This window comes from Equus przewalskii, chromosome 4 (assembly GCF_037783145.1).
Source record: "Equus przewalskii isolate Varuska chromosome 4, EquPr2, whole genome shotgun sequence".
NCBI lineage: Eukaryota > Metazoa > Chordata > Mammalia > Perissodactyla > Equidae > Equus > Equus przewalskii.
This window is the reverse complement of record NC_091834.1, coordinates 108,007,430-108,021,883: the sequence shown is the minus strand read 5'-3', so window position 1 is coordinate 108,021,883 and position 14,454 is coordinate 108,007,430. Positions and strand designations below refer to the sequence as shown.

General features: G+C 40.7%; 1 protein-coding gene across 3 annotated transcripts in view; it reads left to right on the top strand.

Annotated features, from left to right (window-relative positions):
* NCAPG2 (non-SMC condensin II complex subunit G2) overlaps nt 1–14,454 on the top strand; it is a 71,821-nt gene that overhangs the window by 44,041 nt on the left and 13,326 nt on the right. For all 3 annotated transcript variants that reach the window (XM_070618088.1, XM_008537150.2, XM_008537151.2), the window contains exons 22-24: nt 141–240; nt 10,587–10,774; nt 12,623–12,763. In XM_070618088.1, the coding sequence (XP_070474189.1) occupies nt 141–240; nt 10,587–10,774; nt 12,623–12,763 (429 nt within the window). The remainder of the gene's footprint in view (nt 1–140; nt 241–10,586; nt 10,775–12,622; nt 12,764–14,454) is intronic.

Below are 14,454 nucleotides of genomic sequence, written 5' to 3'. Positions count from 1 at the left end.
TCCTTTATAAAAATATCTGCTTTGTAAGATAACTGGTAGGACATCAGATGTGAGAGGCTTTGCAAGCCTGGATTTGTTCCCTTTTTTCCCTTTCTGTGGCCTTTGTTGGTAAATCACATCAGCACATCTGTCTCTTACAGACCTACCTGACCGTGTGTAAAGATGTTGTTATGGTTGGCCTTGGCGATTGTAAGTTTCAGATACAGCTTTTACAGTGGAGTCTTGGAATCATGCAAACAGGTATACTTCGTTCATTAAAGGACTAGTTTAGAGCAATTAATAATCAAAACCACTTCCTCTCTCCCTCCCTTACTTTTCTGGTCAGCACTCTTGCTTTTTTTGTGTGTGTATGTATGAGGTAGATTGGTCCTGAGCTAACATCTGTTGCCAGTCTTCCTCTTTGTGCTTCAGGAGGATTATCGCTGAGCTAAGATCTGTGCCAGTCTTCCTCTATTTTATATGGGATGCCACCACAGTGTGGCTTGATGAGCAGTTCTAGGTCCGTGCCCAGGATCTGAACCTGTGAACCCTGCAGCCAGGAAGTTCACAGGTGTTTCTGGCATTGGATGTGATGAAGTCCAGTTTCTGACGGGGCCTTGGGCTTCTGCTCCTTGCAGTTTGCTTGATTGTCAGGGGACTTGCCGTGTGGGAGGCTAGCGCAGTGGCAGCCCCTTGCCTCTCTGCTGCTCCCCACTGGCATCTGTATGGCAAAGCTCACAGAATAGTTCTCTTATCTGCTCTGGACACTGGGGATGGTAAGTCAGGGGATGTTCAATGCCCCCTAGAACCCCTGGGAAGTGTGTGTTACCCCACGGACAGGGGTGACAGGGTCAGCCCTGGGACTCATCCCATGGTGCTCATGCTGGCTGCATACTAGGTGCTAAGTGAAATGTGTTCAGTGAGGGAGTGAGAAGTCTGCCTCCTTATAGGTGGTCTGGGCAGGCTGGCCACTGGAGCTGGGCTGTGTGATGTTCTGGAGCATCCTACCCGTGGGTCCCCAGGCCAGCTTCTCACAGCCTATCACATGGCGGGAGGAGTTGGGGTATGGTCCAGAGTGTCTCCTCCACCTCTGGTCACACTGGCTAAGAAGTATCCTGCTGGGCTGTGACCCACAACCCTGACCCTGCCGCCTCCCTGGGGTAGCTGAATTGCTGTATGGAGCTGTTTCTAAATTTTCTGAGTTGTTCTTACTACACATCCCCACGCTATGTTTGGTTCTTTCTGAGATCTATGGAAACTTGAAAATTTGACATTTAAATTCCTTTAAGCCTACATATTTACTAGAAGAGATTGAAAATGATATAATCTAGCAAATTCAACATTAAGTTTTGAAAATTAGATTCAATGAGTCAATAGTTAAGTTCACAGTTAGTCATCTGGAGTCTTCAGTCTCGTCATGCAGACCCCAGAGGATTCTTGTCAGCAACTTCCGCCGTGTTTTTCTCTCCGTGCTTCTGGCACTGAGGTTGGTACTTGTGCTGTGCTGGAGCTGGGGTACTGGCCACTCTGTTCTGCTGTTTCGAGTATACATCCCCTTGAATTAATCTGTACTCACAAGCAAGATTATACATTATTTATTTAAAATATCCACAAAGACTAAGTATTAAATAAAACAAATATTTTGTTTTAAAGTCTAGCTTTCTTTTGTTTAACTCTTTATAACTCTTACTTTCTATTGTGAAAACAGCAGGTTAAACTTAAGCTTAATGATTGAAACATTAAAAATAATTTGCATCATTTAAATTTCATTTATCATTTAGGAATTATTTTCTCCTAAGAACTGAATCTATTTTTTGTATTTATAAAATTCATTTTCCAGGGAGCTAAATAGAATTTCGATCTCAGTGTAACTAGTTTCATTGTATAGAGGCGTCTCTTCCCCCAAAATGAGGCCCTAAGCTATTGACTTTATCTTTGACCAAACTGAAGCAATCTTTGTACTTATACTTTCCAATAATCAGCATTTCCCAGGAAAGAATCAACTGTGTGGTCATTTTTTATAGTCTTGTCACAAATAGGATTATACTTAGCAATTTAGCTAGGTAGACCCAGAGTCCACTGATCACTGGACTTTTTGCTCTACTTGAAAGAGTCCTAATAAAGCGTTTTAATTAAAGCCAGTCGCATTTATATTAATATTTAAGTATGGCGTTTTCTATGCTGAAGTGCATATTCCAGAAGAGAGGTCCTTGAATACAGCTGAGTCCCCACACATAACCCAAATGTAAAAATCTAAGCTCACAAAAATGCAGGTGTTTCTGCTCTAACACAGTGTGTGTGTTTCAAAAAACACCATGCATTCTGCAAAATCAGGGACTAAAAGTCAGAGGCTTTTGGGAAAGATGACTGTGCAGATACTCAGTGACACTTATTGACAGCGCTAGTACATGGTCATCTTAGCAAGAAGTAATGAGTACAATGAAAAAGGAAGGTTAAATTTCTAATAAATAAACCTTACAGTAAATATAGGACTTTGCCTTCAATGAAAAGGTAAAGGGAGATTGATGGAGACCGCGGCCACCTGGTAGAGCTGGAGAGAGCTGGGCAGGAGGGACTCCCGGGACAGAGCACGCGCCTGTCTGAGCCAGAAGGAGGACGCTCCACAGGCTCGTACGCTGAGCTAGTTCTCTGTGACTGCTGCCCTGGGCCGGGCTAGTGAGCTTCTGCTCATTTGCAGACACGTGATAGCCTGAGATATTAACTGCTGGGAAAATCCTAGCAGCCAGCACGCCATCAGTGTCAAACTGACATCTCTCCCAGCCCAGCAACTGTTTGTGAGCTGATTCACTCTCAAGAAGTAATAACTTCCAAAGTCAATGTCTTCTACTGTACATTCCTATGAATTCTGATACATCTTTAGTAATTTGTGCTGTTTTACTTAACCACTATCTCTCTCTATATTTGGTTATAAGGCACATACTGCTTGAACATAATGAAATAGCTTTGAATTAGAATTTTCAACTTTCCAGGTTTTTGTCACTAATTAAAAGTACTGACTAAGTGTGTGGTTCTCCCCCATGAACCATGACTGTGAGGATGGATGTCAGAAGACTGGCCCTCTTCTTTTCAGGGTCCTTTACGCTTCAGCACATCAGTCTCTGTGCTGCTCGTGTTTGATTTAGCCCAGCATTTCCTTGCTCACCCACATATGTGGAGAATGTGTGTCCCTTTGCCTTCTTTTATTATTATTATTATTTTTAATTTTTTAAAATTTTTTTATTATTTTTTATTGAGTTAATGATAGGTTACAATCTTGTGAAATTTCAGTTGTACATTATTGTCTGTCAGTCGTGTTGTAGGTGCACCCCTTCACCCTTTGTGCCCACCCCCCACCCCACCTTTCCCCTGGTATCCACTGATCTGTTCTCTTTGTCCACATGTTTAAATTCCTCATATGAGTGGAGTCATACAGAGATTGTCCTTCTCTATCTGACTTATTTCACTTAACATAATTCCCTCAAGGTCCATCCATGTTGTTGCAAATGGGACGATTTTGTTCTGTTTTACAGCTGAGTAGTGTTCCATTGTATATATATACCACATCTTCTTTATCCAATCATCTGTTGATGGGCACTTAGGTTGCTTCCACGTCTTGGCTATTGTAAATAATGCTGCAGTGAACATGGAGGTGCATAGGACTTTTGGAATTGTTGACTTCAGGTTCTTTGGATAGATACCCAGTAGCGGGATAGCTGGATTGTATGGTAGTTCTATTTTTAACTTTTTGAGGAATCTCCATACTGTTTTCCATAGTGGCTGCACCAGTTTGCATTCCCACCAGCAGTGTATGAGGGTTCCTTTTTCTCCACAACCTCTCCAACATTTGTTACTATTAGTTTTAGATATTTTTGTCATTCTAATGGGTGTAAGGTGGTATCTTAGTGTAGTTTTGATTTGCATTTCCCTGATGATCAGCGATGATGAACACCTTTTCATGTGTCTATTGGCCATCTGTATCTCTCCTTTGGAGAAATGTCTGTTCATGTCTCCAACCCATTTTTTGATGGGGCTGATTGATTTTTTGTTGTTGAGTTGTGTGAGTTCTTTATATATTATGGATATTAAGCCTTTCTCAGATGTATTACTTGCAAATATTTTTTCTCAGTTAGTGGGTTGTTTTTTTGTTTTAATCCTGTTTTCCTTTGCCTTGAAGAAGCTCTTTAGTCTGATGAAGTACCATTTGTTTATTCTTTCTATTGTTTCCCTTCTCTGAAAAGACATGGTATCCGAAAAGATCCTTTTAATACTGATGTCACAGAGTGTACTGCCTACATTTTCTTCTAGAAACCTTATGGTTTCAGGTCTCAGCTTTAGGTCTTTGATCCATTTTGAGTTTATTTTGGTGAATGGTGAAAAAGAATGGTCAATTTTCATTCTTTTACACGTGGCTTTCCAGTTTTCCCAGCACCATTTGTTGAAAAGACTTTCTTTTCTCCATCGTATGCCCTCAGCTCCTTTGTCAAAGATAAGCTGTCCATAGATGTGTGGTTTTATTTCTGGGCTTTCAATTCTATTCCATTGATCTGTGCACCTGTTTCTCTACCAGTATCATGCTGTTTTGATTACTGTAGCTTCATAGTATGTTTTGAAGTCAGGGATTGTGATGTCTCCAGCTTTGTTCTTTTTTCTCAGGATTGCTTTAGCAATTCGGGGTCTTTTGTTGCCCCATATGAATTGTAGGATTCTTTGTTCAATTTCTGTAAAGACTGTCATTGGGATTCTGATTGGGATAGCATTGAATCTGTAGATTGCTTTAGGTAGTATGGACATTTTAACTATGTTTATTCTTCCAATCCATGTACATTTGGAATATCTTTCCATCTCTTTATGTCATCATCCATTTCTTTCAGAAAAGCCTTGTAATTTTCATTGTATAAGTCTTTCACTTCCTTAGTTAAATTCACCCTGAGGTATTTTATTCTTTTTGTTGGGATTGTGAATGGTATTGTGTTCTTAAGTTCTTTTTCTGTTAGTTCGTTATTAGAGTATAGAAATGCTACTGATTTATGTAAATTGATTTTATACCTGCAACTTTGCTGTAGTTGCTGATTACTTCTAAAAGTTTTCCAATGGATTCTTTGGGGTTCTCTATATATAAGATCATGTCGTCTGCAAACAGCGAGAGTTTCACTTCTTCCCTCCCTATTTGGATTCCTTTTATTCCTTCTTCTTGCCTAATTGCTCTGGCCAGGACCTCCAGTACTGTGTTAAATAAGAGTGGTGATAGAGGGCATCCTTGTCTCGTTCCTGTTTTCAGGGGGATGACACTCAGTTTTTGCCCATTGAGTATGATGTGGGCTGTGGGTTTGTCATATATGGCCTTTATGATGTTGAGGTAGTTCCCTTCTATCCCCATTTTGTTCAGAGTTTTTATCATAAATGGCTGTTGGGTCTTGTCAAATGCTTTCTCTACATCTATTGAGATGATCATGTGGTTTTTATTCCTCAGTTTGTTGATGTTGGTGTATCACGTTGATTGATTTGCGGATGTTGAACTTTCCCTGTGTCCCTGGTATGAATCCCACTTGATCATGATGTATGAGCCTTTTGATGAATTGCTGAATTTGAGTTGCTGTAATTTTGTGGAGAATTTTTGCATCTATGTTCATCAGCGATATTGGCCTGTAGTTCTCCTTTTTTGTGCTGTCCTTGTCAGGCTTTGGTATCAGCATGATATTGGCCTCGTAGAATACGTTAGGAAGTGTTTCATCCTCCCTAATTTTTTGGAATAGCTTGAAAAGGATAGGTGTTAAATCCTCTCTGAAAGTTTGGTAGAATTCCCCAGGAAAACCATCTGGTCCTGGGGTTTTATTCTTTGGGATGCTTTTGATTGCTGTTTCAATCTCTTTCCTTGTGATTGGTCTGTTTAAATTGTCTGCTTCTTCTTGACTAAGCTTTGGGAGATTGTAGGAGTCCAAGAATTTATCCATTTCCTCTAGGTTATCCATTTTGTTGGCATATAGTTTTTTGTAGTATTCTCTTATAATCTCTTGTATTTCTTCAGAGTCTGTTGTTATTTCTCCTCTTTCAATTCTGATTTTGTTTATTTGAGCTTTCTCTCTTTTTTTCTTTGTAAGTCTGGCTAGGAATTTGTCAATTTTATTTATCTTCTCAAAGAACCAGCTCTTTGTTTCATTGATCCTTTCTACTGCCTTTTTTGTTTCAATAGCATTTATTTCTGCTCTGATTTTTATTACTTCTCTCCTTCTGCTGACTTTGGGCTTTGTTCTTCTTTCTCTAATTCAGTTAGGTGTAGTTTAAGATTGCTTATTTGGGATTTTTCTTGTTTGTTAAGATGTGCCTGTATTGTGATGAATTTTCCTCTTAATACATCTTTTGCTGCATCCCATATGAGTTGGTATGGCATGTTATCATTTTCATTTGTTTCCAGGTATTTTTTGATTTCTTCAATTTCTTCAATGATCCATTGCTTGTTCAATAGTGTATTATTTAGTCTCCAAATCCTTGTGCATTTCTCAGCTTTTTTCTTGTAATTAATTTCTAGCTTTACAGCATTATGATTGGAGAAGATGCTTGTTATTATTTCAAGTTTTTTAAATTTGTAGAGGCTTGCCTTGTTTCCCATCATATGGTCTATCCTTGTGAATGTTCCATGCGCGCTTGAGAAGAATGTGTATTCTGCTGTTTTTGGATGAAGTGTTCTATATATGTCTATTAAGTCCAACTGTTTTAGCTTTTTGTTTAGCTCCACTGTTTCTTTGTTGATTTTCTGTCTGGATGATCTGTCCAATGATGTGAGTGGGGTGTTGAGGTCCCCTACTATTATTGCGTTATTTTTAATATCTTCTTTTAGTTTTGTTAATAGTTGCTTTATGAACTTTGGTGCTCCTGTCTTGGCCGCATAGATATTTATAAGCATTATTTCTTCTTGATGAAGTATCCATTTGATCATTATATATTGGCCCCCTGTGTCTCTCTATACCTGCCTTATCTTGAAGTCTGTTTTGTCTGATATAAGTATTGCGACACCTGCTTTCTTTTGTTTGCTATTAGCTTGGAGTATTGTCTTCCACCTCTTCACTCTGAGCCTGTGTTTGTCCTTGGAGCTGAGGTTTGTTTCCCAGAGGCAACAAATTGTTGGATCTTGCTCTTTAATCCATTTTGCCACTCTGTGTCTTTTTATTGGAGAGTTCAGTCCGTTTACATTGAGGGTGAGTGTTGATGCATGAGGGCTTAATGCTGTCATTCTGTCGCTCGTTATCTGGTTTTCCTGTGTTTTCTTTGTTTCTCGTCCTGTGTGTTTTAGCCTGTCCATTGACTTCTGCAATTTCTTATGCTGGGTTTCTTAGATTTTTCCTTATTTATGTTTTGTGTCTCTGTTCTGTTTTTTAGTTTAGTGGCTACCCTGAGGTTTGTATTCAGAACCTCATGTATAACATAGTCCATTTTCTGGTGGTCTCTTACTTACTTAGCCTAGACTGTTTCAGTCCCTTTCCTCCTCCCCTCCTAAATTAGTATTTCCATGTCTTATTCCAACTTGTGCTGTCAGTTTGTGGTTAGAGTGATGATTGTCTTTGCTTTGGTGATTTCCTTCCCTTTATCCTAATGCTGTAGTTGCATATTTGCTCTCCTATTCCTATTCTATCTATTTGTCTCCCTACTCTGTGTTTTGTGACCACTCGTTCCCTTTTTTTCTTATTTCAGGTATAAGAACCTTCTTGAAGATTTCTTGTAGTGGAGGTCTTATGACTATGAAGTCCCTTCCTTTTGTTTGTCTGGAAAAGATTTAATTTCTCCCTCATATCTGAAGGATATTTTTGCTGGATAGAGTATTCCTGGCTGATGATTTTTATCCTTTAAAGTTTTGAATACGTCATTCCAATCTCTCCTAGCTTGTAAGGTTTCTGTAGAGAAATCCGCTGAAAGTCTGATAGGGGTTCCTTTGTAAGTTATTTTCTTCTGCCTTGCTGCCCTGAGTATTTCTTTGTCGTTCATTTTTGCCATTTTTACTACTATGTGCCTTGCAGTAGGTGTTTTTACATTGACAAATCTAGGAGATCTGAAAGCTTCCTCCACACACCTTTCTCTCCCAATCCCTAGATTTGGGAAGTTCTCTTCTATTATTTCATTGAGCACCCTTTCTGCTCCATTTTCCTTTTTGACGCACTCAGGAATTCCAATGATTCTTAAGTTGCATTTTCTCATTGAGTCAGCTATTTCTCGGAGATTTTTTTCAGTTTTTTTAATTCTTAGTTGTCTTTCTTCCTCTGTCTGGAGCCATTCATCGTGTCTATCTTTGATTATGCTAATTTGCTCCTCTATGATGTCTACACGGGCATTCAGGGAGTCCGTATTCTGTTTTATCTAATCCATTGTGATTTTCATCTCTAGTATTTCTGATTGGTTCTTTTTTGTAGTTTCAATCTCTCGTGAACTAACTCCAGAACTCATTGAGTTGTCTCCCCATATTTCCCTTTACCTCATTGAGTGTTTTGATGATAGCTATTCTGAACTCATTTTCACTTAGTTTACTTATTTCCACGCCCTCAGGACCTACTTCTGTGTTTTCATTGTTTTCGTTGTGGACTGGAGCTTTTATAAATTGCTGGATGGTAGAGGAGCGGTTTTTGCTCACGATGCTGTTATTCACTTGCAGTTACAGCCTGTCACCAGTAGATGGGGGTCGAGAGCCATGCTTTCTGGGCCTGCCGCTTTCAGCTGTGATGGTGGTGAGCGCGGTTTGGGGGAGGAGGGGCACTTTCTCTTGCGCACTGACCTGGATTCGGATAAGCTCTTGCTGTCTCTTCTCCCAGGGCCCTGGCTTGCTGGGGCTCCCCCACACGAAACCTTTCCCCTGTTAGAAGGTTTCACTGCACAGGTGGTGGGAGTCCTGGACGATCCCTGGATGTGCGGCCCCTTCCCCTGCTCTTTCACACACCCTCAGCAGCGATCCCGGTCTCTAGGGGAGGGAGCGAAGTTCTCTCTTACCCCTTCCAGCTCCTCCGAGGGCGGCTCCAGCCTCTCCGCCCTCCGCTATGTGGCTGGTGTGGGTCTCTGATGATTTCAGTTATTAGGACCTTTTTTTTTGGTTGGAAAGTAATTGTTCTTTTTGGTTGTAATCTGGAGGGGAGAGAGTCCCGGGTGAGCTCAGACCACCATGTTGCTGACGTCACTCCCCTTTGCCTTCTTTTAGATTAAAGAAATTAGTTTCTTACAAGATTCTAATCTGTTTGCAAAGATTTTACAAAATTGTGTTGACTCTGGCAGTGTCATCGACCTTTTGAGAGGTAATCTCCCCTGGAACATGTCTCTTTATTTTACTTAGTTTTAGCAGATAAATTTGGGTTTTTCTTTAGTTTCTTACCTCTTTCTGAAGCAGTGCTTACTGTATCTTATTGATCTGTTTTCTAAACTGAGGTGCTTTGCATACTTTCTCCAGGTCCATTTCCTATGTAAGGTGATTCCATTCTAAGTTCAAAGAGGTCATACCTCTTCATCACCCAGATAATAATCTTTTTCTTTTTCTTTTTGAGGAAGATTAGCCCTGAGTTAACATCTGTCATCAATCCTCCTCTTTTTTGCTGAGGAAGAGTGGCCCTGAGCTAACATCCATGCCCATCTTCCTCCACTTTATATGTGGGATGCCTGCTACAGCATGGCTTACCAAGTGGTGCGTAGGTTCGAACCTGGGATCCAAACTGGCGAATCTTGGGCCACCAAAGTGGAACATGTGAGCTTAACTGGTGCGCCACCAGGCTGGCCCTCTAGATAATACTCTTTTAGTGAGGAACATTATTTCTGTGCTTTTTCATATGATGAATTTTGAAAATATACATGTGTATAGTTTATATAGTGCATATCTTATCACGTGTATAGGAAAGTCATGCAGCATGGCCCCTATGGGAGGGCCTGCCGTCTGAGTGGGAGGCACTCATGTACACAGACCTAGAGGTTAGTCAGTGTGGTGCAGCCTGAGGGGCCAGGGATGAGAACTCAGGTGGGTGCTCATGAAGCTTGCTGGGGGCCAAGACCACGCTTTCTGCTTTTAAAACCTAACTCACAAGCAAGCTTGGATAGAAACAAAGATGAAAATTCAGGATCTCCAAGATGGAACGTAGGATTATGCTCACACATGGAAGACATTTTACTGAATTAATGCAACACAGGAAAGGAGGTGATTTGGAAGAAAAAGACAACCAATAAACCGTAGAGTATCGGGAATTTAACAGAGTTGGCCTGAGGTTCTTCAGTCGTACTGTGCAAGCTCCTGGGCTGTCCCTCTCAGGCTGTAATAGTGGAGCTGGTGTGGTGGTCAACATTATGTAAGCAAACAGGGCATGCTCTCTAACTGGGGCTCAGGGACCACCCTGTCCGTGTGTGGTGAGTGCAGTGCCAGGGGCTGATCAGGCACGCTGTTACTGTTCTCGAAGGCATTGGTGTTCTGTTTCAACAGAGCAACATTGATTGGTTGATGTTAAAGTTTATATTAGTTTGACCAACCTGGTATTGGCTTACCGGTGACAGTCTCTTACATTACCATGATACATGTGTTAAGTGAAAAATGTATATTAATTTCAACTAAATTGTGTAATTAGTTAACTGATTTTTGCATTTTTTTTTCCTAGTGAAGGGATTCTTTTATGTTTCACTACTTCTTGGCATTCTGAAAGAGGTAACTGGAAGTTCCTTGATGCAGAAAACAGATTCAGACAAAGAAGTTGCAACCCTGTTTGATACGGTCCAGAAAGTATTTCAGAAGATGCTGGAATGCATGGCATGGAGCTTCAGGAAGCAACCGGAAGAAGGCCTGCGGGTACTCGCACCTTCATAGGACGGGGTCATTAGACGTTAGATGGGCAGTGCTCCCTGAGGGACTAGGGTGTGTGGTATGTGTCCACTCACCTGCAGGCCCAGCCAACGCTTGCTTGTGCCATTGGCCTGTTGAGTGAGGTGCAGCGCAGTGCAGGAGAAAATTGCCGCGTGCCGTTCTTCAGGCGGCGTGTGCAGCCTTCTGCATTGCGTGGCGCACTCAGAGAGAAGGGGTTACCTGCATGGGGCATGCGGCCAGGAAGGGTCGAGAGCCCACTTTCCACTGTCAGCCGTGGGGCAGGTGTTCACAAGTTCACGTAAACAGCCAGCGGTGAGAGAACTTCTCCTCCTAGTAGGAGAGGAAGCAGAGAATGAATTGCATTGTCTTGTGAGTGCTCAATTGTTATTCAACAGAATTTTCCAAATAAAATATACTTTTTTTTTTAAGATTTTTTTTTTTTCCTTTTTCTCCCCAAAGCCCCCTGGTACATAGTTGTATATTCTTAGTTGTGGGTCCTTCTAGTTGTGGTATGTGGGATGCCACCTCAGCATGGCTTGATGAACGGTGCCATGACTGCACGCAGGATTCAAACTAGCGAAACCCTGGGCCACTGTAGCGGAACGTGCGAACTTAACCACTTGGCCACGGGGCCGGCCCCTAAAATGTACTTTTGAGAAGGCTAAGTTTTTTTTTTTTAAGGAAGATTAGCCCTGAGCTAACTGCTGCCAATCCTCCTCTTTTTGCTGAGGAAGACTGGTCCTGAGCTAACATCTGTACCCATCTTCCTCTACTTTATATTTGGGACGCCTGCCACAGCATGGCTTGATGAGCGGTGCCCTGTCCACACCTGGGATCTGAACCGGGGGACCCCTGGCCACCGAAGCAGAATGTGCGAACTTAACCACTGTCCCACCAGGCCAGCCCCACGAATGCTAATTTTGATTATTTGTAAATGACAAAGACTTTGCCCAGATGAGATGTTATTTTCTGTTGCAGGTTGCCCTCCCATCACGTGTTAACCTTCTGCTGTTTGGAAGGTTAGGGCAAGGACCCGCAAGGGCCTGTGGTTCCTTTGCTGATTGAAAGCTGACGTGAAGTGGGGTATTGAGTAACCAAGTCATGTAAAAAGAGTTGACACGTGTGCCAGACTTGCTTTACTCATAAAATCATATTGTCATCAGAGAGGACCATTCTTTCTAAGTAGTAGTTTAAAAACATGAATGAGCTATTCTTTTTTAGTGAAGATATTTTTAAATGCTTAAATGGGAGAGTGTTTATGAAATATTGAAAACTTTCAATTTTATTCTGTTCTTCGCTGATAGAGATAATTGAAGTTTGTTGGCTGTATTTTCTGTAGTCTAGTTTACATTTGAGTTAATATGAAATGTTTCAGTTTTTGGATGAGTTGGTTCAAGCGTCTGTAATTTGTTTATGTAATGTAATTTGTGCCAAAATCTTTTATTTTCTCACCATTGGCTATGTAACTTCATTCAGAACACATGGCCTCATAGTTGATGTCTTCTCTTAATGTCAGTGATATTTCTTTATCTTTATCTTTCTTTCTTTTTTCTTTATTAATATTACTGATACTTCTATTCTTAGGGATTTTCCTTTGCTTTTAAGAAAGAATGTTGGAAAGATAATTCCCAGTGGGCTTCAGTCCTCTCTGTTCTCTTCTACCCACGGTGTTTAAGAGATTTGAGTCGCCAACAGAAAAGAAGGGAGTGGACACTGATAATGGACAAATAAGATTAGTGACTCCTGAGGGAGGGCAGTAGGAATACTCATTCTTAAAGTGCTCTTTTTTTTGTATATACAACCACTAAAAACGACTGATGTTTTTTCTTGTAGCTCCTTTATTCTGTTCAGACGCCTCTTCATGAGTTTATAACCACCGTTCAGTCTTGGCACGTGGGCTCGCCTGTTCACCGGGGCGTGCTTTCAACTCTGATTGCTGCCTCTGTGGTGGAGATAAGTCACCGACTACGAAAGGTGAATCTACTGATCCTGAAACTACTGTGTCTCTTTTGATTGTATAAGATGCTGTTTTCTACTAGTGGCACATTTTTATGTTTTTTCAGTATTTTTTTAAGAACTCAAAGTTTATGAGTGATCTGCCTCATGGAGGCTGGACTTCACACATTCACAGCTAGTTTGCATTTTAGAGTCATGTAATTGGGAAAATACATTAAGGGTGTTATTCTTGTTTTGTGTGTGTGAGAGGAAGATTGTCGCTGACCTAACGTTTGTGCCAATCGTCCTCTATTTTATGTGGGATGCCACCACAGGGTGGCTCAATGAGTGCTGCTAGGTCCACGCCCGGGTTCTTAACCTGTGAACCTCCGGCCACCAAAGTGGGGCGCACAACTTAACCACTACACCACAGGCCAGCCTCTAGGATGTTGTCCTTCTTGATTAAAGCCAAACTAGTTCTCCTGTTGTGAATGTTTCTTTTTGCTATCTTTTAGAGGTTTAAGTGAGTTGATACATTTCTTAAGATTCCTCTCTCCTGACAAAGTGAAAGCACTTGTGGTCAGTGGTGAGCAGGATGAAGACTACCTGGGATTGCATTTGGGGATACAGTCAATTACGCCGTATAGTGACATTTTGGTCAGTGACTGCCACATATACGACAGTGGTCCCATAAGATTAGTACCGTAGAGCCTAGCTGTGTAGTAGGCTATACCATCTAGGTTTGTGTAAGGACATGCTATGATATTTGCACGAGATGACATCGCCTAATGATGCATTTCTCAGAATGTGTCCCTGTCATTAAGGACGCATGGCTGTATTCATGTCTCTTTGACTACCTTCTACAGCATAACTCTTTGTTTTCATTTCTAAGCATGGGAATTTAAATTTCTGCTATGAATTTAAACAGATAATTTATTTATCCCTGCTCTATAAAGGACTAGCTCTTTCCCTACTAGTAGCCTACTTTATTTGGTTAAAGATCGACACAGTCATGAGGATAATTCAAGTCAGAACAAAAAGTGCTGTTTCCCCATATGGAATCCTCATGGTATTGAGTGAGGGTGTGGAATAGTGACTTAAGAAGATAGTAAAAGTAATGATGGGTTTTCTCAGAATGAAAAGATGGCATCTGACCTGGAATATCATTGAATTATACAAATGTATATATATATATATAAGTTATATAAATTTTCTATTATAAGATCATGAATATAAAAAAAGTTAACTAAATTCTAAAACATTAATAGAATTTAGTTTTGGAAAGTAATCACTAGATTATACATAGAATAAGAACTAGAACTTATTTACTCCAGTGAGCTGCACAGCTAAGAACTATAAATAAATCAGTTAATGTCCTGTGGTCAAACCTGGCCTGCTATCAGTTTGTAAATGAAGTTCTGTTGGAGCACAGCCACACTGTTCATTTACGTGTTTTCTGTAGTTGCTTTGTGTTACAACAGCACAGCCAACTCTTTGTGACAGACGGTTTTGCCCATAAAGCTGAATATATTTACTATTTTATTTAAATTTTTACTACTTTACAGAAAAAATTTGCTTGCCTCTGTTCTATATCCTTGCTTATTTTCTTTGTCTGCTTGTTCCATCAATAAAAAGTTAGCTCCGTGGAGGGTTTGTCTCTTTTGGTTAGGTCTGTCGATTTTCTTTCTGTGTGTCTGGGAGCTTTGTCACTAGGTGCGTGCGCACTGAAG